The 24,654-nt window shown below is 38.9% G+C and overlaps 1 protein-coding gene across 1 annotated transcript in view; it reads right to left on the reverse strand.

The window, feature by feature from the left end:
* Positions 1-24,654, reverse strand: part of MATN2 (matrilin 2) — a 69,474-nt gene that overhangs the window by 39,215 nt on the left and 5,605 nt on the right. The window contains exons 2-4 of the mRNA XM_010283201.1: positions 15,883-16,452; positions 11,261-11,383; positions 6,843-6,965 (exon numbers count right to left, since the gene is read on the reverse strand). Of these exons, the coding sequence (XP_010281503.1) occupies positions 6,843-6,965; positions 11,261-11,383; positions 15,883-16,452 (816 nt within the window). The remainder of the gene's footprint in view (positions 1-6,842; positions 6,966-11,260; positions 11,384-15,882; positions 16,453-24,654) is intronic.

Raw genomic sequence — 24,654 nt, forward strand, 5'->3', positions numbered from 1 at the left:
TTCTCAGATCTGGAAACCATGCCTCAGTCAGTAACTCTGTCCAGATGTTCACACTGTAGACCAGGGCGTAGCAAAGTTTGTTTGATTTAGTTCTGTTTTCTGTCTCTCCAGTCCCAGTCCTGGAATTGCTGTACTTTTCCTTAGTTCCCTCCCAGCTGCCTTAGTTCTCAAGAGCTGTTCCTGTAGCCTGAGTGTATATGAGACCCATGGCAACACCTTCTACACCAAGGACTGTCACAGCACGTTCATTCCCTCTAATGTGCTCCAGATTCATCCTGTACAAAGCAACTGCAGCTACGAAGCCTGACAGCTTCAGGCTGATATTCACCACTGATAATTTTCCTTATATAGTGCCTTTTGTATGAGAGAAATAAAACATCATAGCTAGTCCAGTCACTTATTTTGTAAGTCCAGTCATTTATTACACAAACCCATATTTACAAGACAGATTGCCAAAGAGTAATAAGGTAATACTTTAGAGTTTACTCAGTCAAGCCCACTCAAAAGTGCTAAAGAAGTGAAATGATTTTTTTTTATTTCTTTGCAGGTTAAACTGTTTCTTCACAAAGAAAGTCTTAGAAGAAATTAAAGATAAGTCACAAAGCAGGTGTTCTGTCCCCAGAGAGCTGCCAGGTCCAGGCAAGTGTACCTGATTCTTTCTGCAGAAGACAGTAACGTGCTCAGCTTCACACAGACATTTAACAAGACAGCTTCCTGTTCTTTGCCAACTGAGTAATTTTTTCATTACTTTATACTGCTGAGCCTCCCAAAGCACTTTAAGAGGGGGTAATTTGTTTTAATGAAATCAGTTCCTTCTTCAATAGCCCTGCCTTTGCAAATCCTGCGTATACTCAGGTGTGCTAAGATATTTAGTCAAGGTCATCTAGTCAGGAAAGTGGATAATCCATTTTGTTACTTTGAAAGAGATTCTTTTAACAGTTCAGAATATTTGTGTTGAATCAAGTCAAATTAGACTACTTAATGGCTACCATGTGAGACCAGTTTCCTGGCAAGCACATTCCTGTTTCCAGACTGAATAGCTTCATATAAAAACGTATTTACTGAATATATATTTCAAGGATATAATGTGTCATACAATTAGTCAGCTTTCCTCTTAAATTAATTCTAACCAAATGCACATATTCAAATGTTTTAAAAGACATATTAAGAAATAAGTAGGCCAAAGAATATATAATTTTCTATCTAGCATTATACCTGGGAAACAGCCCATATAGATCACTCTATAAAGTCACCTCCTCCTCTGCATTTAAACCCTAATGAAATGCATTTCTACCACAGTATCTGCAACTGCCAGACTAATGATTATAAAGTTGAGAATAGAATAGAATAGAATAGAATAGAATAGAATAGAATAGAATAGAATAGAATAGAATAGAATAGAATAGAATAGAATAGAATAGAATAGAATAGAATAGAATAGAATAGAATAGAATAGAATAGAATAGAATAGAATAGAATAGAATAGAATAGAATAGAATAGAATAGAATAGAATAGAATAGAATAGAATAGAATAGAATAGAATAGAATAGAATAGAATAGAATAGAATAGAATAGAATAGAATAGAATAGAATAGAATAGAATAGAATAGAATAGAATAGAATAGAATAGAATAGAATAGAATAGAATAGAATAGAATAGAATAGAATAGAATAGAATAGAATAGAATAGAATAGAATAGAATAGAATAGAATAGAATAGAATAGAATAGAATAGAATAGAATAGAATAGTTCCAGTTGGAAGGAACCTACAATGATCATCTAGTCCAACTGCCAGACCACTTCAGGGCTGACCAAAAGTTAAAGCACGCTATTAAGGGCATTCTCCAAATGCATCTGAAACACTGACAGGCTTGGGGCATCGACCACCTCTCTAGGAAACCTGTTCCAGTGTTTGACCACCCTCTCAGTAAAGAAATGCTTCCTATTGTCAGGTCTGAACCTCCCCTGACACAGCTTTGAACTGTTCCCACATGTCCTGTCACTGGATCCCAGGGAGAAGAGCTCAGCACCTCCCTCTCCACTTCCCCTCCTCAGGAAGCTGTAGAGAGCAATAACATCACCCCTCAGCCTCCTTTTCTCCAAACTAGACAAACCCAGAGTCCTTAGCCGCTCCTCACAGGACATTCCTTCCAGCCTTTTCACCAGCTTTGCTGTTTGAGAGACAACTAAACAGGTCTTAGAATACTTTATTATCAATATTTGAGCAACTATGACACTAAGCACTTCCAGATGACAATCTCTTGAGGGAGCAACTGTGTCTTCTTATGGCTATGCAGCTGCTAAAGTACTGTGGACAGAAAGGAAAAAAACCCAACAAAATAAATAACTAATTTTTCCAGGCTTGCTTTTCTCCATTTATAGTCATTCTGGCAGCCTCTTACTCACAGAAGTAGGTCTGTTGGCCCCTAAGAATAATAAGCATATAAATTTAAATAATGCCTTTCCACTAACACAGTTAACTGAGAACATTCTCTTGACAGTTGCTTTTGGAAATAATTATTATTCCCCTTTTTCAATATTTTTTGTATACAAATTGCCCTAATCCTAGACAGCTTTGCAGACTGGCACTAGTAATTGACCTACAAATTTGTCTCACTTTTATTTTCATGTTTCATTTTGATGGTACTTGCTTAGAAGGGAAACTTGTCAACAGCATTCCAGTCAGCAAGTAGGTAAGTTGTCCATGGAGTTAAATCTTCCTGAAAAGACTGAGAAAAATCATAAATCTGTATTTCTTATATAGAAGTACTATAATCCTTCAGTTGGTATGCAGAAAAAATACTTAGTTTGTATACGAGCAAAACACAATAATATTTTCCTATTTTGTTAATTGTTATTATTTTCATATTTCTGTACTGAGTCATGAGTTATACACTAGAATGTGAACACTTAGAGATCTCACTGTTTTTAATGTTAGCCCATGCCTATTTCAATAAGACACTTTTCTAAAGGATGAATTAATGACCTTTTTAGTGAGCAAGCAATTAATTCACTTGTTATCTCCCCATGTTTCTTCCACCCCGTTTTTCTTGCTTGGAATTAGTTGGTAAGTGATGAGACCCATCTTTTCCTTCCAGTCACCAGTTCTGCACTCTGGGTGCTTACATTGCCCTCTCCGAACTGTGGACAGCATGGGTCACCTTTCTCTTGTATTGTTGTTTTACTCCTCTGGTGTTTATATAGGTTATTCAGGCTTAGGAGAAGGTTATTCAGGCTTAGGAGAATGAAGTAAATTAAGGAGAAGGGTAGAAGAAAAGGGTAGGAAGAAAAGGTGACAGAATAAGTAAAGGCATAAGGAGAATGAAAAAAACGTGGGGGGAGAGTAGAACAGATTAATGGAAGACTCGTAAGAACCTAGAAAGCAGCCAAAAAAAGGTAGTGGTGCCAGGACTGCAGAGAGATGCCAGCAGCCAGACCACCGCCAGGAGAAGAGGTCCAGAGCCCAACAGCTACAGTAATACGGAGAGAGTCTAGCACCAGCGCCAGGAAAGACAGGACAGCATGTCTAGCAACACCAAGAAGGTGGAGAGAGTGAGTGTCCAGCAGCATGATGGAGAAAGAATGGCTCCTTAAAACCAAACTTGAACTCACAGGATTTTGTTCACGTGAAAGAAGGGCAGTTAACATGAAAAGCTGTTTAAAAAGGCAAAGTGATAGTGCTCTGCCAGCCAGAGCCACTTACCACCGAGCAGAGAGTTTCAAATATTGTTTAGTCTACAAATTTGTTCATAAACTGTGTGTTGCCAACACTCAGAGTGGTTGGCCATTCAGTGGTCACTTTCAATTATGAGCTGCTGGTTGTGAGATTTTATTTTAATTCTTGCCATTCAGGTAACTGGTTGACACATTCGTCAATAAAGCAATTAGCATTGCCTTTGATCCTTAACCAGAGAAACTAGCCCATCAGAAAGAGGAAGAGAACTTAATAAACCTGCCTGTGAAACGACTTTTCTGCACCTTCTCATTTACTTTTGCTGGAGTTAAAATTTTAGAAGTCTTAGGTATCTTAGAGAGAAACCTTTGCCTCTTTGAGAGATCCGTGATGTGTATGTCCTACTGAAATTCTCTTTTAATTCTCTGGATGAAGAGGAACGACTAAACCTAATGAAGCAACTGCTTTTTTTCAAAATTGTCATTGTACTCAGTGGTCTCTGGTATACGTGTACATCAAGATATTTCTTCTGATCCTGCTCACTTGGTAATAAATACTTCACAGAAAGGAATGGTTAGCTTAAGAGTAATGAAAACTGAGAGAAAACTATCACTACTGATTCAGTACTACATATAGCGTCCTTTAGAAGATTTTCCAGCAGGGATGATTATTCATTTGTGATCACATCTGCAGAAGCTGTACATTCTTGGTAGGAGCATATTCCTCAAAAATCTCAAATTGTTCAAATCTGAAAAGTCATATTCTGGAGACTGACAGCTAATAGGCTATGCCAACAAATTAGCACCAAAACTGCAAGTTACCCAGACAATCTTTTCCTGTTCAGGAAATGTAGAGAGGCTATGTTATGCATGGGTAAAACATAATTAATATACATTGAACCATTCATGTGCATCAGTAAGAAATAAAAAAGTTAAATGGTCAAATAAATGCAAAATAAAATTGAAAAGTAGAACTGCTAATAATGTGCTTTAAAATCACAATTAATGCTGCTAATTATTGCAGGAGTGTGAGTAGCATGAGTTCATGTTTTTTTCTAAACTAGGTATAAATGAATAGAAATCAAGTGGAGAGGAAAGTCAGCTATAAAATGCAAGATACCATAGTGAACCCATGCATGAACTGTATTTTGAAAATAACTGCAAATAACTAAGAATATGAAAGCTTCAAATATCAATAGAGCTTATAATAGGCCTGTATCTCTCCATGCCAAAGACAGCCAGTGAGGAGGTAGAATAAAAAACGTTAAAGATGTATCACAACTCCAAATAGCATTCTTCAGACTTTGCAGAGAAATTATTAACAGGCAAAAAACGACTGCCACTGTAAGAAATTTAATAAATGGCATAGAAATATTGTGAAGCTTTTAATAAGAAAAATAGACTTTGTATTTATTATAGAGGATAATATTAGGTTTGACATGTAAATAATTTCACCAAAATTTATTTTTATCCTTATGATGCTATGGTAGCTACCTTCCTGGTAGGAATATCTTGGGCTGTAAAGGACCCTTCAACTTAATAGAGAGAAAATAGTAACAACAGCTGATGACACTAAGCATGAATATTTTAGATTAGAAAATATGGTGGGAAAGAATAGCGATGAAAGAACCTACCAACAGAAGTCACAGATCTTCTGTCTCAGGATATAGTCAAATCAATAGCAGAGGAATATATGCTTTATCCTAACATAGGTAAAGGTCATGAGGATTAGCTAATGTTATTGGATGACCTTCTGTGAAGTGTTAGATGTAGAAATTTGGGCCAGAACATCTAACAGCCTTCTTGCCTAAATATCCATTATTAGCTGCATTTTCAAAACAATTCAACTTCAGAACACAGGTTCTTAAAATGGTATATTAGTGGCCAAATTATGCTGAGGATAAATTAGGCTGAGAAATATAAACATTCTTTTCTGAGATCATGAAGCTGTAAGTAAGGGAAACATTTGTGAAGAGTAAGTACAGAGTGAATGTTCTTCAAAACTGCATGTCTAAAAAACCTCAAAACCTCATTTGTGTGTCCCATGTGAAACTACATGCAGAAAGTTCAGTTCCAAAAACCGTGATCTATTTTGCATCTCAAATTAGGCTTATTCTGCAAGGTAATAGCTCTGTGAAGGTACTAAGAGACAGCTTAGATAATGTTAAGAGTTCTTTAAAATGACAAGAAAGAGTAAGCTGTTGGACAAAAGCATTGTGGTGGCCTGTGGCAGATTTGGGGCCAAGGACCAACTTGGATTCACTTCCATGGGATTTCAGCATGTGTTTGAAATTAAGCATGCATGTAAGTGCTTGCCTGAAGAGAATACCTAACAAATAGAGCAATTTCTTTTTCAAGGACTCACTAGGGGTTTTTTTGTGGTGGATACCAGAAGACAATATTTTCCCAAAGTGTAGCATGGGATGAAAAGATTACGAGAAAGCTAATAGGCTAGTGAAAGAGATTATGCTAAAAGTATTTATCGTGTATAAATGGGGGAAGAAGAGTGAGATACTTATATGGTAATAGAGAGGGAAGTATGTTTTGTCTTAAAAAAAAATTACACTGTATTTCCACACTCATTCTTTTGAGTTGTAATTCTTAGAGCTGCTGTTTGCTTCTTTACTGCCCATAGTGAAAATTAAAGGCACATAGAGAATGGGTTCTTAAGGGGGACTAAACTTTCCTTAAAGTCATCTTCCCAAAAAGAATTTGCAATCTCTCCTGGCATGACCATAAAACCAAGTGAGAAATGGCAAGAAATTGTCCACTTTCAAGTTTTTCCATGTATAACTTCTGTCTGAAGAGCAGCTACGAGTTTGTCTGGCTTTGTTTTTTTTTAATGGTCACATGTATCATCCCAGTACATTGCCGGCCACCTACACGGATCTAGAATAAAAGTCTGGTGTGTTGTTTCAAAACAGCAGTGTTACTTTCTGTGCAAATTATTTGGAACAATTTTCCCAAGTCACTATTCATTATCAGTAAAGGCCTAGGAACATGCCAATATGTATTCTTCCTTATCTACCACTCATACAGAAGACAGCTTCCCATCACTGTCTATGGCTAAACTGCATAGGATATATAAACTAATGGATACTAGTTTACACTAAATTTCCCTTTGGTTCGTGTCAAGAAAGAAATGTGAATTGCTATACTTATACTCACCAACACAATTCTTTCCATTTGCATCAAGCTCATACCCTTCATAACACTGACAGACGTAGGACCCCGGTGTGTTCACACAAATCTGCTCACAGGCGTGTTTCTCCACTGCACAAAGATCCCGAGCTACAAAATATAATTGCACGAATATGAAATCCTTTGACTTTCTATAATGCATGGGTAGACTATAGATCAAAAATAAATTTCAGGAAGCTATGAACAGCTCTTTAGAGATGAGCTTATTTTAACACAGATCACATCAATGTCCTGTCAAATGGTGAAACTCTCATTGCCAGCAGGACATTCCTTCAGCTGAAGGCAATGATTATTGATGGGCCAGTGGTGCCTAGTAGAGTTGCTTGACTGGATGTTTCTCTAAAAAGTTTGAAGGGCATTCTTCAGGGTTTTTTTTGGAAAAAAAAAAAAAGTGTTTATTTCTTCTTTTTTGCATAACCCTCCCACAGATAAATGATGATGAGGTTGGAAAGGGAAGGAAAAGGAAAACACAACACCAGAAGACTTGGGGATGTTTCATTTATGAGTTTTATAATTTTTCAGTTTTGTGCAAAATGCCATAGCAAGTTACCCCCCCGCTTCCCAAGCAAAAGATCTCATCAGAAAAATTACTACGACAAATGAGGTCAGTTCAGCACCTGGCCAAATGAAGCCCATGGACTTCCCTTTCAACAGACTAAAGCTTCCCGAGAACTCCAAGTTTCCCCAGTAAAATCTCTGGAAAGCAGAGTACTTTGTGTTGCTCAGGGTCAGGCCCAAAGACTGCTCAACACATAATGAGCATTTACAGCTTCAAAAAAGGGTTTTGGAACATGTTTGAGGAAACTAGCCAAGCAAATACAAATTTTCTTTTATAGCTGTCTGCTTCATATCAAGTGGCATGAAGAACAGCATAAACAGTTTAACTCTCTTGTTCCAGTATAAACACCCTCAAATAGATAATTTCCCAGCTTGTTTCAGCTACATTTCCTCTCTTGTACAATTTTGTATATTAATATAAGATTTGAACATCTCTAGAGAGCAATGGAAGAGATTAAGTTAAACAACCAAATACAGCGTAATGAGTAAAGGGTAGCCATTATCTGACACAGTCACTCTTTTCTAGAAAAGTTAGACCAAAGTAAGAAGGATCATTTGCATGGATGCAAAACATCTTAAATAAATAAATGTAAGAATATTTCAAGTTAAACAGAATAACTTTTTTTCCCCCTAGTTTTGTTCTGGAAAATAGCTGAGTTGCATGGTTTTTTTTCTTCACGAGGTAAGCAACAAATCACAAATATGGCAGATTTTCTTCCTTCAATGCAAGGAAATAATTTTTTTAGAAATAATGTTATAATGAAATGTATCAAGGAATAAAACTATCATCTATTCAAAGGAGAAATGCACCCTTTTCCAGCCTGAAGCAAAGCTGTCAATTCATTGCTGATAGAAGCCATTTGGTTAGGGCTTTTAAGAACTAAATACTGATACGGTGCACTCTCACAACATAAAAAAAAGGGAACAGAAGAATGAAAATGGACTGTAACGTTAGGTACATACCATTCATCTTTTCTGCATTGTTTAATTTAGAAAGTGTTAAAATATATACATAAGGAAACTATTTATTCATGGAAGAGCTGACAAATACATCCAAACCTTAGATAAATACATCTGGGTTATGTTGATCATGTATTACACTAAACATAAACATGATGAAGATTTATTTTACCTAGAGGTCAAGTGAGGAACATGTTGTCTCTGCGCACTTGTGGAGATGGAATGGTCACAGACTGTGGGTTTTTCTATCACCATGCTTCCCCTTGCCTCCAGTAATAAGCTGTCCAGCTTGTCCAGGCTTGGTCCCTTTTACTCATGAATTCTGTTACTTCTCTGAGGAGTTTTTAGACATGATGGTCTGACCTTGTCTAGACTGCTACCGTATCATCTCCCTCCTTCACCAATGATTTGCACCATCCTAGCACATTAAAGGCCGGTTTGATAGCTCTCAATATTAGATTTCCAGTCCTAATTGCTAAAATTAGTTTATAGTTTGGTGACGTAGAAAAAAGTCCATTAGAAGTAGGCTACAGACACAATGAATGACTAATTTCCATTTCATACTTAGCAAACTGCAATCTAGTATCATCTGATTGATGATCAAAGCGAGTACGCAGTCAAGCGAATCCGTGTGACAGGTAAGTGGGGAAAACTAATGTAAGACTGAGTCATAGCTAAAAAACAAGTAAAGCAATGCAGCAATGGGCTTCAAAAAATGGTAGAGAACTAACATTTTGAGGGCTACCAGTGCATAGGTCACCAGTAGAAAAACTACACAGAATTCTAAAACTCTCTTGGAAGTTAATATGTAATTTGCAGCAGTGCAGTGCCCCGAAGTTGAACTACTGGCTGATAAAAACTATGGAAATGTAACGCAATAAAAAAGAAGACACAATAAAGAAATAATTTTTCATATTAGAATTAAAATCTTTTGAAGTGACTCACAAAAAAAATTCAACTGTCAAAATTGATGTTAGGGGTGAGGATGGGGAAAATGTGTGAGAGCAAATTAAAAAAAAGAGAAACTTTGATTTTCAAATAATTTCCAGAAAAGTGGAAGCATAAGAATTCTTTCTTAAAATTTTTTTAAGAGTATTAATAGCATGAGGAGGGTTTAAAAGAAAGGTTTAAAGGATACAAAAGTTTTAAATGAGAAGCACAAATAAAAGAATAGGTTAGAGAATATTACTGAAATGTGATTACATCGTTGGAGCCATCTTTTGGGATTCTGATCACCCTCCTCCTAAAGAGCTATAGCAAATAAGTGGAAGCGGAGAAAATAGGCTGTGTGAAAAATTGTCACTATTCTTATCTTGGCTCAGCTGCTAAACCAAATAATTATTAGGAAATATACCAGATTGGATTGTTTTTTGCACCTTCTTGAGGAAACAAAAACATGAATGAAGTGTTAAATTTGCTAACACTAAACATTCACACACATGCATATGACAAGTGTCTACATTTAGTGACGGATGCTGGTGAGAAGGACTACAAAACAGAGATTCCTAACAGTAACTCATCCTATAGCTTGACAGCATAGGAGGTGAACAGCTGAAAAGCTGTAGCCCAAAGAGTCTGAAGACGCTTCCACGCAGCAGCAAGAATGCCCAAATCACGCCGGTGCTGACATTCTTTTGTTCCCATTCCTATTTACTGAGGCTCTGAGCGAAACCATGTGCCTCGCTGCACATCTAAGGACTCTAATCCCCCAGCTGCAGTCACCTCAGATACTGACATACTCTCAGTGTTTTGGTGGTCATTAAGCATTCGATATAAAATAAAACACTAAGCAAGAGAGACTAAGAACCCTCTTAGAACTAAGAACTAATCCCAGGCTACCTGATTGTTTTATGGCACTCTCCTGAGCTGTGGAACATGTGAGTTCAAACACCGGGATAGGATTTGAGCCTGCATCCTTCACCTTCATTCTGAATTATCAGTTGTCAAGGGTACATCCTATGCTCTCACCATGACTGTCTCCTCCAGCTTTTTAAAAAGATGTTTTCCAAAATTTTTCTTCTGGCTAAAGTCAGCTTGGCAAATTTCACTTGAATCCATGCACTGTCACGGGATAAGAAGCTGCATTTTTAGCAGGTACATTTTCCACAAGTGATTAAAAATAGTATTACATAATTTCTTTAAAATAATGGTGGATACAGAAATAAATTTGGCATACCCATCTAATGCAGTCTGCTGTTAATTACTAGGAAGCAAGTTTAAATGGACAAAAGAAATACTCCTTACAAAGATCACAATTAAGGTGAAATACAGTTTGTTGTTATAAACTATAAGGTCAACTACTTAAAACTGAAAAAAGTCAACCCTTTTAAAAAAGGGAATGAGACCATAAGCCAGACTTTTGAAACTATATTTTGAATGCTTGCAAATCCTTATACTTAAAGCAGGGGTTAGGAAGAGCTTTCCAGAACAAGTTATTTCACAGTTCACTAGTATGGGGCTTATTGGACTTTTCTGTACTATTTAGTATTGGTTGCTACCTAGACAAGTTACTGAAGGAGTTGGATTCACTTCATGTGAGATGATAGAACAGTTCTTTCTTTGATTGTTGCTTCATTGTTGAACTTATTACACCAATAAAATTCAAATGCAATTTTATGTAGTTACGAGTGTAACTCTGCAGAGATGTGTATAAAAATTAGCTTGATGTATTTCAGAAAGGTTTATAAGAACTTCGTTTACACAAAACAAGAAAAAGAATTACAACTTCACCTTTTCAGACTCTTTCTGATGATTACCATTAATTATATACTGAGCTCAGTCCTTCTTTATGAGCCCAACAAAAAGGGTATGTGATGTTAGGCACTTTTTGGGAACATGAAAGAGAAAAGTTAAGAAAGATAACATACTGCTGCAAGTCTTCTGGTCAGCATTCAGAATGTATCCTTGTTTACATCTGCATACATAGGAGCCAGGGGTGTTTATACAGAAGTGATCACAGCGATGCTCAACTGTACTGCACATATGGGGCACTGAAAGAAAAAAAGTAAAATGTTATCAACTGCTGGTCTTAGTTACTTGTGGTCACAACTAAAAAAAATGGTGTAGAAAATTTTATTGAAATAATCTAGAAATTTCAAATTAAGTGTTGACAGTAAAGACAATAATGGAAGCTTAAGCCTATAAGACTATAAAAAAATCCTTAACAAACAGTACTATGTATTTATTCCTAAAAAAAGTAGAAATTTAGATAGTTTCTGTCTGGTTGACATCGGTGGCATGTTTTTGGACATGAAATTACATGTGGAATGGAGATATAAACAAAATAAAAATATATAATAGAGTATCTGGAAACACTGATTACTTGGTGGTCCCGGGAAGACAATCAAACAAACCTACCACATTCAAATTTTGAAAACAAGTGGAATTTAAGTACAAACTGTTCTAGAGAACATTCAATTTCTTGAATGAAGAAAATCACCACACAGCACAATAGTAAAGAAGAATGACTAGAAAACAACTTGCTTGCTTTGTTATTAACGTTGAGGAACATACAAGCAATATGTGACGACACTGAGGTCATGCATCTCCAAGATTCAGTAAGTGGGAGCTAAGCTGAGCTACACTCCAGAGTGTAAGTCTTTCTGAGTCTATTTTTAATCTGTATTTTGTGTCTCTAATAGCAAGCAGTAAAATGCAACAGATTGAGACAGTAAGAAAGAAAAAGAATAGTGGGCCCATTCTGTCAAATTAATTGCTGAACTATTTTTCTCCAGATCAGTATTTGGGAATTAAGAAATCTCCTTGATGTTTTTTTTTTTTTTCCACTGGAGCATTGCTTGTATGTGATTTCTATAATATATAGGTGAATTACTTGTCAGAGAACATTATGTGGAAAATAATCTATTTTGCTCAACAACAATTAGGGAGTGATGTGGTCCTTATTGTGCTAGGTCAACAAAGCTCAAAATTTATGGAATAGATATTAACAGTAAACTTCTTCTAGCAGCCACAACAGAAGCCTGATAAGTAACTTAACATGTGGTATGTGTGGTACTTGTGGAAAAAAAAAGTGGTTTTGAGTTACATACTATTTCTCTGGTGTTTGGAATGGTTACCAGAGTTATGCATTTATTACTAACATAGAAACCACCACAATTCCCAAATCTCTTAATCAGCTTTTTGGATCTCATAATTTTCTGCCTTAATAAAACTTCTCAAGTCCTTTCATTTATGTGAATACAGACCTGCTTGGACTTCTTGTCTTTTCATCTTTCTGTCATTCTGAAAATGAAGTTTATGACCTCTGATACTTTATAAGCAGAAGTTTCCTCCTGGCTATATTTCACTAGCTTTCAACATCAGGTATAGCTTGTTATGACCAAAGAAGCACTTTCAAATATGACAAATGAAAAATATACTAATTTAAGTAGTTTAATTGTCAGAAAATCTAATTTAAATTACTAATGCTATAGAATGGAATCTATATAACATTACTCCAAAACAGTCTGTCCTCCCATATCAAAAGAACATAAGGTTGCAAAAGAATACTAAAAAATGGAAAAAAAAAAAAAGAAAAATGAAGCATTCAGTGACAAGCATCCCAATAACTCAGTCCTTTCTAAGAATGTACTGTTACCATCTGTTACCGATCTTCTGATATACTATAACACAAAATTTTTTCCAAAGCATCTCTGTTGCACCCATTTCAAAGAATCAGTGGTACTCTGGACATCAGTCAGATTTCTGTGGTGAAAGAGGTTGCTGTCTGTATGATTTCTGCAACCTCATTTGTCTCAGGAGGTGTTCAGTGGACACAGCCAGGGACTGAAGTAATAGAAAGGGTGATCTCATAGTTAAGGAATTTGAATGTGAGCCTTGTGAATTAGATTTTATCTCAGTCTATGTCACAGGGTGATTTGATTTGGGGCAAGCCGATATCAGTATCTTCAAGCAAGCATCAACCTTCACACTGTGAAGCTAGACACACTTGAATTTGGATTTGCAAGAACGCAGCACTCTCTCAGCTGTAAGTGAAGGCTGTAGAGCTGTGACTGTTACGTTATATAAGTCTAAAAATGCTAAATGTCCCAGAAAATCAGACCAGGGATTGCAATGAGTCAAATATTTAAAATTAGTGCATGATCTTGATAGTCTGAACCCCGTTTCTGTGCCTCTGTTCCTCCAATGTAAAATGGGGATGACACCACTACCCACTTTACAGGATAATAATTAAGATTTTTTTTGCTCCTGACTGCTACATCCCAACTTCTGCCTTTCTCACTCTTCTTCTAGTCCATCTCCACCTCTTTTCCTGCATTCTGTCCCCATTTCTGTTTCCCTTCTGAGTTCTCAACTCTTGTCTCACTCCTCATGCCTCTCATTTCCCAGGATACTGTTTGCTTCTCTTTTACCTTGCTGACTGGTAATAAAAAGAGGCCCCTGGGATCCCCCTGGCTTCACCTGCTGTTTTGGACACCCCCAAAGCAGCCAGAGGCAGCAATTGTAAGGGAAGTCTGACGTAGCAGGGGATGGAACACAGTTTATATGGATTCTTCTGAGAATATAGATGCTAGGCACTGGGTAATCTCTGCCATCCATGGGTCCACAGTGGTTAATTCAGTTTACTTTTTATTTCCCCCCCAGAGCTTCATCACTCGGCCAGGTTCTTCTCTTATCTCCACAGGAACCATGGAGGCACGTTCCCACAGACATGAAGGCAATCCAGAGACAAGGGCAGCTCAGGTGCCAAGGTCTTTTCCCACAGCTTGAAGCCCAGCAGACTACAAGCCAGGACTTAAACAGAGGGGTACCTTGAATTGCTCTAGCAAAGAAACAAGGTGTTCAGATGTTCGACTTGGCTACAATGATATTGCCTCGGGGTCCACACTGGGGAGGACTTTAAAAAAACTAATCGCACTCCGTGGGAAGAACGTAGATGCTCTAGAGAGCAGAGGCTGTGAGATGCTTAGACCGCTCCCTTGAAATTCAGCAAGCTGAACACTGCTTCACAGCCCAGAGTCAATAAAACATTAAGGATCCTATCCACGATTTAGTCCCTTAAGTTGAAATCCGTAAGAATCTAACAGATTAAATTCTCTGTTGCATATGGGCCTTGGGTTCCTAAGTGTGTTTTTGGATCTCACCTTCAATTCCTGACACAGCAAATGTTGTGGAGGCATTCCCTGAGAAAAGGAGGCAGCAGCAATCCTTGTCACCTCCATACTCCTCCATCTGCAGGGAGGATGGTTTTATTGAGGATCACGTGTATTTGGATAAAAGTGAGGTTAACACATTTACTGGATACTGCCTAGTCAGAAAAAAACGAGTAAGTGGTATTTGTATTGGATTTGTTTCTAAACTGCAAATAAAAAAATCCAGTAAGATGAATTTTTGCAGCATTTGCTCTTCATTTCATTTAAACTCTCAATCCATGTTTAGTTTACTGTTGGTTTTTAAACCTATCCTACTACACCAGCTAATAATACGGCAAGGAAGAAACAGGAAAAAATCTGTTATCATCTGATGAATGTCTGTGATGGTGTTTTGTGCTGATGCAGTTCAGCTGGAGCCCTGTTGCTCTTTGAAACAATTTTGGAAAAGACCAAGTAAGCAACATTCTCCAGACTATCCTGACAATAAGCCCCAGTTCTCTTCTGGCAAAAGCATCCCTAGAGATGAGTGAGGATTCAATCTCACCATGCATTCTTTTTCTGGACTTTGTGGAAAATGCCTTAGCTTAATGCCAAATCTGTATGAAGATCTTTCACGTTTATCTCAGGAAAAACTAATGAAGAAAATTATAATAAGTACACAGATTGGAATAAAACAAATTTCACATGCCATGATATTTGTAAAAGGTAATTGTTTATCAGAGAGTTACAGATGGAAGCGATTTCTCTGTTGTAAATCAATACCTATTAAAATGTTATTTACTTTATTGTATGAATAAATAATATCACTGTAATGGCTTTTTCTACCTTTCTGTATTTAAAATGGATGGAATAAAAACAATACCATGTCTCTGTGTCTTGCTTACAATGACAAAGTATGCACAAAAATAATTGTTTGCATAGAATTAATGTGTAAGCTTTGGAAGAGAAATCCATGAACTCCACAGAATTTTTTAAATAACCAAGACTGTTTACCAGTTTGAAGTTTCAGTACTAAGGAAGATCACATTTAAAATCAATAGATGAAAGAACTTATCTAATATTCAAATAGCAGAGGGTTGTAAATTTATTGCTATTATGCAATGAATAGGAAAATCATGATATGTGTGTTTGCCTCACTGCTTATGACCACTAGGAATTAGATCACATTTTATGGCACTCAGCAGTAGAATTAGTTTTTCCACATATGTATGACTGCTGTTGTGAATGTTGGCTGGCTAGTCTCCCTTTTTTTAACGTATATATGCTAACAGATTAAGTTTCCATGTGAGAAAACAAAGTTTAATGATAATGCATGGTTTTTTTCTATGTTTTCTTTCATCTGTGCATTCAAATGTATAGATAAAATTTTATCTTACCACAAAGTTTAGTCTGGAAGGCAGAGGTCAGTGTTTCAATCTGACTGAAATTAGCAACCAGAAACACATGCTCTTCATGCGGTTCACTCCCAATGGACTTCAGCGTGTTCATATCTACTCTTCCCACTCCAATGGCAAAAATCAGGATACCCGAGTTACGAGCTTTAGCAGCAATCTCTGCCACCGGATCCTGAGGTCTCCCATCCGTCACTATCATGATAATTCGGGGCACATTCTGCTTCAGAGGCCGCGCTCCTTCTGACTCTGAAAATGCGATGTTCACTGCGTACTGAATAGCCAGTCCAGTCATGGTGCCAGTTGCCAGGTGCATCATCCTCTTCACTGCTCTTTCAATATCCTGCTTCCTCCTGAATGTCTTCAGCGAGAACTCATGTTTGACTGTGCTGCCGTACTGAATCAGACCTACTCGGGTGGCATCAGGATTGATGTCCAGAAACTGCAAGATGGTTAAAATGAACTCCTTCACTTTTTCAAAGTCGTAAGGACGTACGCTGCGAGAGCTGTCAATGATGAAGACAAGGTCCAGACGTTTGTCGTTGCAAGTATTTTCTGGAAGGCAAAATGCAAACAAAAATTCTTTACAGGAATTTCAAAATGCAAATCAGTTCAGTCTGACCTGAGGTCTCAAACATGCTGTCTAAACAAGCATCCTGACAAGTGCTGGGAAAATACAGGAAAAATAAGAGATGCCAGAACTAAGGCTACTCGCACAGTATAAATTTGGCCTGTGGTAACAAAAGCTGCCTGTTACATGATCAGTGTATATATATTTTATTTTTTTTTGTCTGATCAGTGCCCAGAACGGCTAATGGCAGTGGAATGGGTAGATATTTGTGCCGTACCTTGTTTTGTCATTGTTGTTGAGATTTTGACCTCATATGCCACTCAGGATGGAAATCCCCTCTGGATTACATAGTTACCGTTCGAGTGGGGTCCACCGTGATGCTTTTTGTGGTGGTGTCTGAGAATCTAGAAATCTAACACTCCGATGAGGCAGGGTGGTATCAGTTCTCCATTACAAACAGGGAAACAGAACACAAAGAAATTCAGGTCAAAAGCATCTGTTAATCGCAGTGACCGATACGAGTCGTGAAGGGACTGATTTTTCAGGGAACTTGGCATTAAGCAGCTCTTTGCATGCACAAAGCACAGCTCCCAATGACGTCAACTGCAGCTGTGAGTGCTCAGCACTTCTGCAAATCAAACCTCATGATTTCAAACGCATAATTAATGGCCATCTGGGAGAAGTCTCATCCATTGGACTAGCTCAGCATCACACAGAAATTCTGTGGCTTCATCAGAGAGAAAACCCTGTTGTGTACAGTGGCACTCAACTTGGCCAAAAGACCACTCATGGACTTCCTGAAATCTTCTGTTTCAGCCATCAACAGTCTTTTTTTCCAAGAGCCACTGAAGCAGAAATACCACAGGGTATGTCTATATCTGACAACCGCGCAGGCGGGTGGGCCAAGCTATCATGGATAACAGCAGAAGTGAAGGCTGGCTGCCTTCTGGGCATGCTACCAGCTTTCTGGGACTCTGCGTATGCATCCTCTGGCTTCTGCTCAGCATCCTTTTTTTCTGGAAAGAATACGAGATTCATATGCATGAGTTGCATGATGAGAACGGATAGGGACTAACCATTCACAGAAAGCCAGCACATGGCAGGCTTAAGGCGAGCAGGGGGAGGTGAGCCACGAGCCTTGCCACGGAAGGCAGCATATGGCAAAAGATTAAAAGGACTTTAAAGGGCTTAATGGGATGCCGGTGAAGAGAAATCAACTGAAGTTTGATGTTTACATTAAAGACCCCTCCAGATTAGGGGCAGTTGGGAGAACACCGGCAGGTAGTACTGTCTTGTCCTTAAACTTCTTCATGTGCAACCACTTTTGACTGCTGTCAGAGAACACTGGCTTACACAGACCCACGGCTTCAATCAGTGTGTCTGTTCATGTTCTTAAATTCCTGTGGCTATGGATAAACCTGTGAGGTAGCTAGTTGCCCGTTTGTCTGCCTGGCTTGAAAGATTAAAGGTGGCAAGAATGCTCATCAAACTGCAGTGGCATCCTCATCTCACTAAGTTGAGGTACCCCTAATCAGTAATCTCCCTTATTGCCCAACCCAACTCAATTCCCAGTGCACTCTCATCCATCTTATACACTGAATGAGGCCAATGCTCGGTAGAAAAGTAGTATTTGACTGTATAATTAAAGGTCATGTCACACTGCACAAGTACAAGTGGGCCAATGAAAGACTCAGTTGGAAAAACATCTGTCTGTAGACAAGCCTTTACATGAGTTCACTTGTGACTGCTGATGAATGCTGATCATGTACTTCTGCCAAGGCAAGGGGTGAGAAAGATGCCTCTTTTTACTTCTTAACTCAGAGGCCTCTTTCACAGATTACCAAGAACATTTGTGGGCACAGAATGAAACTGCTCTTTGATAACAATAAAAATGACTGCCTGGATTTATTCATGTGCAGTCTACAGTATGGTTTTATTCATAAGCGTAGGAATATGCTTGAGTTGCTTATTCTTTCAAAATCAGAGGATGTTGAATGCAAGCCAAATTGAGCAGAAACAAAATTCCAGTTCTAATGGGATACAGATACGCTCACATATTAACTATTTTCCGTCTTATTGTCTTAGTGGCATGTCTAATTATTAATGATTTTTACTACTAGAACATGAACTATTCCAGCATGTTTGTAATACAAAGATAATGCCAAGATACGGTTTGTGGGGAGCAGAGCAAGGGGAAAGAAAGATAATTACAGAAAAAAGGCTAAGGATACGTGTGTATATAAGGAGGCAGAAGGGTAAAATGACTGCTATTTTATCTCCCTTAAAACAAGTCAAAACTAGAGCCATGGTGTTGAATCCTTTTAATTTGGATATAAAGATTTGGATGCCAGTCTGAAGAGACTCAACTATGTATTTTGAAGTCAGGCATGAATCTTGGTGGGAAAAAACCTGGACGGCGTTAGTGGACAGTGCTACCAGAAACACACCCCATTATGCTAAATTACTTAAGAAAAATCTATCAGTCTGAATGCAATACAGTATATTTCAAAACTACTTTCACTGGAAAAATGACATCTATAGAAATGCCGAACATTTCCAAATTAAAATGTATTTAAAATCTTTGTCTTCTGACTTGGTGGGGATTTTTATCAACCTTGTAATTATTGAAGTTGACTTAGCTGAGATGGGCTCCATGAAAAATAAAACGTAACTCTTTCACGAAGCAAAACTCCAGCTGGGTGGTATTTTGAGGAGTGGCAATCAGTAATGACTAACAGATCCGAACACTCATCCCCTCAGATAAACTTTCAGTGATACCTTTTTAGCAGTTGCATGCTTTTTTTGCCCTTATCCTGTAAGCTGTAACCTCTTCCTCTCACCAGCTCTCATTTTAAACAGGGAACTTTCTCACAACTTTGGCAAACATCCTCGTACCCAAAAGTAATTCCCTTCCACTCTTCTTATGGAAAGCGACACATTCATTGAAAAGAGCTACTCATCCGTAAACCTGCTTCTAAGTCAGCAGAGGTTTTGTATTGCCAACACAAAAGTTAAAAAAACCCTCAGTGTGAGTTGTATTATCCAAAGGCAAGACCAGAAGAGGCAAGACAAGGACAGACAAAGCAAGGGAAGGAAAGGTCAAGTCAACAGTAAATATGTTCTCCTCCTCCACTCAATATCCAGTTTGTCTGTAAATGACAGTTACAGTTATGCCACCTTTGCAAAACTAACAGTGCAAGGAAATTTCAATTCTACTTGGAAGAATCCAGCTGGGCTCCAATTACCGAGAGATACATAAAATGAAGCTTAAAAGAATATTTCACAATGAGCATCTTAATTTCCTCTAAAGCTGAAAATTCCGTTAAATTATTTTCTCTGATCCCTGCAAGTTTCCTTCCACTCCTTTCTCAAAGCAAATTATGCTCAGGCCTGAGCCCCTGCTTTGGCTTTGACGAAGCTCACACTGCTTTGACTTTGCTCACCCACCAGCGTGTTTGCACCCCCCTCTCGGCTTATTTCTAACCGATGTCACATTGCCTTACTATAACTAAAGCAGCGCCAGGCAGTTTTCCTGGGCATTGGAATCGACTCCGCTAGGCTGCTGAATCATTAGAACAGTTCCCGGTGGTGTTTGTCCTGGGACAACGAGCATTTTCTCAAACACTCCTCAGGCGTGACGTGGGGAGGAGCACGAGGCGGGGTCCGTCCTGACGAGCAGCGCGGGGCGTTCAGCAGCACAGAAGCAGGACGTTTCACACCGCTGGTCTCGGTGCCAGCGAGCGGCCCCAGATACCAGCTCAGCTCAGAGGCCAGCCGGCGGGCATCCGCAGCGCTGAACACCCTCCTGCGAAAATAGCGGCTGTACGCGAGCTGCCTACCGGGAATAATCCCTGTGCCCCCGCAGCCTCTGAGCCACGCACGGGGATCCTTTGGGGAGTGCTAATTAATCACTGCGGGTCACAGACAGCTCCGGCGATGTAACAGCAACAATAATGGTGGAGTCCCAATGCCCAAGAATGTCCCCTGGCACTGTTTAATTTCCTCAAACATTTCCATTTTGGGATGTTCAAACCGAACACATTCAAAGGACCCACGTTTTAGATGGTGATTTTTCAAAAGTTTTTGCAAGCCAGCTCCCTTGAAAAGATTGGTTGTTTAGAAAGGAGTTATTTCTTTTCTGTTGTTGTCCTACATCTTCATGACTCCTTAATACTTTTTTTTTAAACCTGGATATTACTTCTTTGGTTATGTAGGTCTTTATCCTAATACATGAGAACGGATAAATGTTAAAGGAGGCTATTGCTGTATGCAAAGCAAAAGGAAATTACCTCAATTTGGTAAATACTGCAGCAAAGTTACGACATTGAAAAAGTAATTTATAACAAGTAAGTATTAGCTCCATGAAGAGGTTTTTGTTATAGTGTAGGACAATTTAAGCAAAAAGGAAGGATAAGATCAGTTAAGAAAAAATGAGATCATAGAAAAATTATTGCCTGAGCAGGCAATGCATTAATGGCAATTTTAAGACTCAATATATTGTGTTTCTTAGCTCACTCCACAGTAATGTATATACAAAAAATTACATGTCCTGCAACACTGCCAGCAATAACACCAGGTTTATTTTTAGATTTTATCTTTGAGTAACAGAACAAAAGTCTTCACTCAGAATTAAGTAAAAGAGGAGAAAAGTATTCTCCTAGCTAGCACATTATAAAACTTCTTCCTAAATTTCTCTTCTTTCTTTCTTTGCCATTTTATTATTTCATTTTCCCTCTAGCCCTCAACCTTACTTGCCTCTCTTTTCTTTATAGCTTCTTTCTTTATAAATCATGGTATAACTCCTACCGAATTTATTTCAAAATGTATGAATTTGCTGGGTGTCAAATATTTGTTCTTAAAGTCCAGAATTCTGGTTTTCCATAGCTAAATATCCAGCCAGAAAACTGTGTTTGACAGGTTCTCATATATTTCCAAAAGATTTCTTAGTTCATCAAGAAGGTTTAATCTTCTTGCCGTACAATCATACAAGTAAAGAACACTCAAATTTGCAATTCGTTCATAAATATACCAAGAGCAAAACGCTCGGACGGGAAGAAAGACACGTCTATGTATTGCCTACATACACCTCCCAGGAAACTGCAGTAGCTTCGTTCGCAAAGACGAAGCGTGAAGCCCATAGCAGTTAACGTAGCATCGTTCCCGCTTGGAAAACACTTTTTGTAGTTGTTGACAAAAGTAAATGAAGCACAGAAGTAATTCCAAGAGCTTCTTAGCTCTAGTGAGACATTCTGTGCGAGTCAGCTTCCACTCCTTTTTTCTCATTTTAAGTCAAAGAAGGGCGAAGGACGGTATGGTGCATTTCAGATACAATCGCACCCAGTTCCTGAAGTAAACGTTAGAAACCGCTCGGCAGCCCTTTCCTGGCGCGCACACGTGCTGCGCTGGGCTCTGCATTGAGTCCAGCTCTCACCGGCTCTCGCACAGACCCCGGGTCTAAGACCTGCCCCCGTACTCCCCGGCCCCCTCCTTGTCCTCAGCCTTTCCCCACACTCACAGCCCTCTGGCCCTTAACCCGAAGATTCATTACGAGTTTGGCAGCTCACCCATTCCTCTCCACAAATTTCTTCATCTGGGAACACTCTCTAAATGCAACACAGCCTCCAGACATTTCTTTATTGCCTCTGACAAAATCTTTTCGGAACTTCCAAAATTTCTGGGAGAGCTGTACAGCAGTAGGCTCTTGTCCACGGATTTCCAATTCCTTCTGCAAGCAAACGCTTCGCTATCAGCCACTGCAGGAGGGTCCGTTACCTTGTTCTCATTTCACCTCACTATTTCTATACCTTCTTCATCCTTTCCAAAATAACAAGGTCATTATTAATAAAAAGTCTCTCTAACTCCAGAGTCCCAAAAGTGACACCTAGTATTTCTCCATTTCTTTACTGAGCCTGGTGCTGGCTCTGGCATGAAGCCAAAGTATGGTGTAGGGATACTCTCAAGTTTCTTAGTTCTTTTTGCCTATTTCAGCTGTTCTGAGATGGAAACTGCTGGGTTTCCTGCCAGGAGTCAAACCTTCTTTCGTGGTCAGGAGGACCGGGGAGTGGGTTGTTCCCAGGGAGCGCCGGGACAGAGGGGTGAAGCATCCTGATATCCTCACGCTAGTGCCGGCAGCACCGACATCTGCCCACCGCTTCCTAACAGAAAGAAATGTTCCCTGCTCTCAGCTGAGTGCAGCTCACACCCATGGGAGGAGAGGAATTCATTTACTGTGCCATGACGGAGAAACCTCCCAGCACACGGAGTTAATGCTACTTTCAATCTAGTTCCCACAGACAGCCTGGAAGCACTTACTCTGCCTGTGACTCTGCCTTCTCCTCCGCACATCTGTAAAACAACAAATCACAACCAACACAAAAAACCAGACGGCCGCATGGGAGAAGATGATCTTCGTACCTCTCTCCTTGAAGATCTGCAACTCCGATCTCGCCTGAGCTACCTGGGCACCCTTGGAAGGACACAGAAGTTATTAGAGAGGGAACAGAGAGAAAAAGTAAATAGCTGTTCGTAGTAGTAGTGTAGAAAATTTAGTGAAAAAATGTGACCTTAATGAGTTTGTGCTGTTTCCTTTCAGGACATTAGCTTAACGTTTTAAAAACTCCCATCTATACTTTTTTTTAAAGCCGCCCATGTCTTTGTTTATGGGGAAAGCTGTTAGAAACCTCAACATTACTCACTGATCGCTGACCTGAAACCACATACTTCTACCCATTGGTAATAGGCTAAGTATTAGATTCTTCTCCAGAACAGTTTCGGAAACGGCACCATGGGACAGTCCTGTATACCGTTTCCCCCTGCCCCCAGAAGTACGTGGGACATCATGCTCACTGGCAAGCCATTAGTTCTACCACTTCAGCAGTACTTAAATACGACAACAGTGCCTTCCAGCTTCCAAAGCAATTTAAAGGCATGTTGTCTTCATTCACAACAGTGTCTGATTACCCACTCACGCCTACAAAACGAGACGTTCCTTAAGTTATGCAAATTGCTGCTTCCGGGATTTTCAAGTTAATTTTGCACATATGTGCTTTTTTAATTATTAAGCTAAAGTACTCACAATGAAGCCAAAAACACCACACTTTTGAACATTCAGTGCTCATTCTTTTGGCCTGACCTTCCTTCAAAACAAAATACACAGAGGAGGCTTTAAGCTCTTTGAGAATATACGCACAAAAACAGAGTTTCTAATTTTACTCAGTGAATTATTGTCAAAGTAAACACTTTTTCAAACAGAAATGGTATTTCACAGTAATTTGTGTGGGTTGTAACAAACAATTTCAGAGATACAAAGAGCATTTGCAGTTTAATACATGACTCAGTTTCTTCTGTAGCAGCAGATATTCTTTCTTCCTTGTAGAAAACTTAAAACTCACTTTAAAAAAAAAGGAAAAAGAACAAAGGGGGGAAGGTAGGGAAGGTAAAAGAATAAGAAAAAAAAAAAGAGAAGGAGAGAAAAGAAAAGGCTTTGCTAGAGGAAATACTTACACATTAAAGAAATACTGCAGAAACAGAAAATTTCTTGTACTGCTAGGAATACAATTATATCCCATATAACATTAATTACTGTATTGCCCTTTAAGCAGCTGAAAAGTGAATGTTATTTTGATACATGACTTGAAAATTAATAATGAATACTAAATACGACAGTTGGCAAGCATAATGCTGTTATGTGCTTAAAAATCGCCAAAACAGGCCAAAATCCAAACGTTCTGATCTCCATGATAGCTGGCTGCAGATGAACATACTCAGAATAGGACACAAATCCCTGGGGTCTGTCACGGTCCCAGCTAGCCCTCATGGCTCATTAGTTGGGCCTGCTTCACAGAATCATTAAGGTTGGAAAAGACCCTAAGATCAAATCCAACCATCAACCCAACACTACCATGCCCACTAAACCATGTCCTGAAGAGCCACGTCCACATGTTTTTTGAACACTTCCAGTGATGGTGACTCCACCACCTCCTCCCTGGGCAGCCTGTTCCAATGCCTGACCACCCTCTCAGTGAAGAAATTTTTCCTAATATCCAGTCTAAACCTCCTCTGGCACAACTTGAGGCCATTTCCTCTCGTCCTATCGCTTGTTACTTGTGAGAAGAGACCAACATCCACCTCACCACAAGGGATAATCCCTTCTGCAAGGAACACCTGGCTGTGCAGGGATCTGATTG

Source organism: Phaethon lepturus, unplaced genomic scaffold (genome assembly GCF_000687285.1).
Source record: "Phaethon lepturus isolate BGI_N335 unplaced genomic scaffold, ASM68728v1 scaffold3503, whole genome shotgun sequence".
Lineage (NCBI taxonomy): Eukaryota > Metazoa > Chordata > Aves > Phaethontiformes > Phaethontidae > Phaethon > Phaethon lepturus.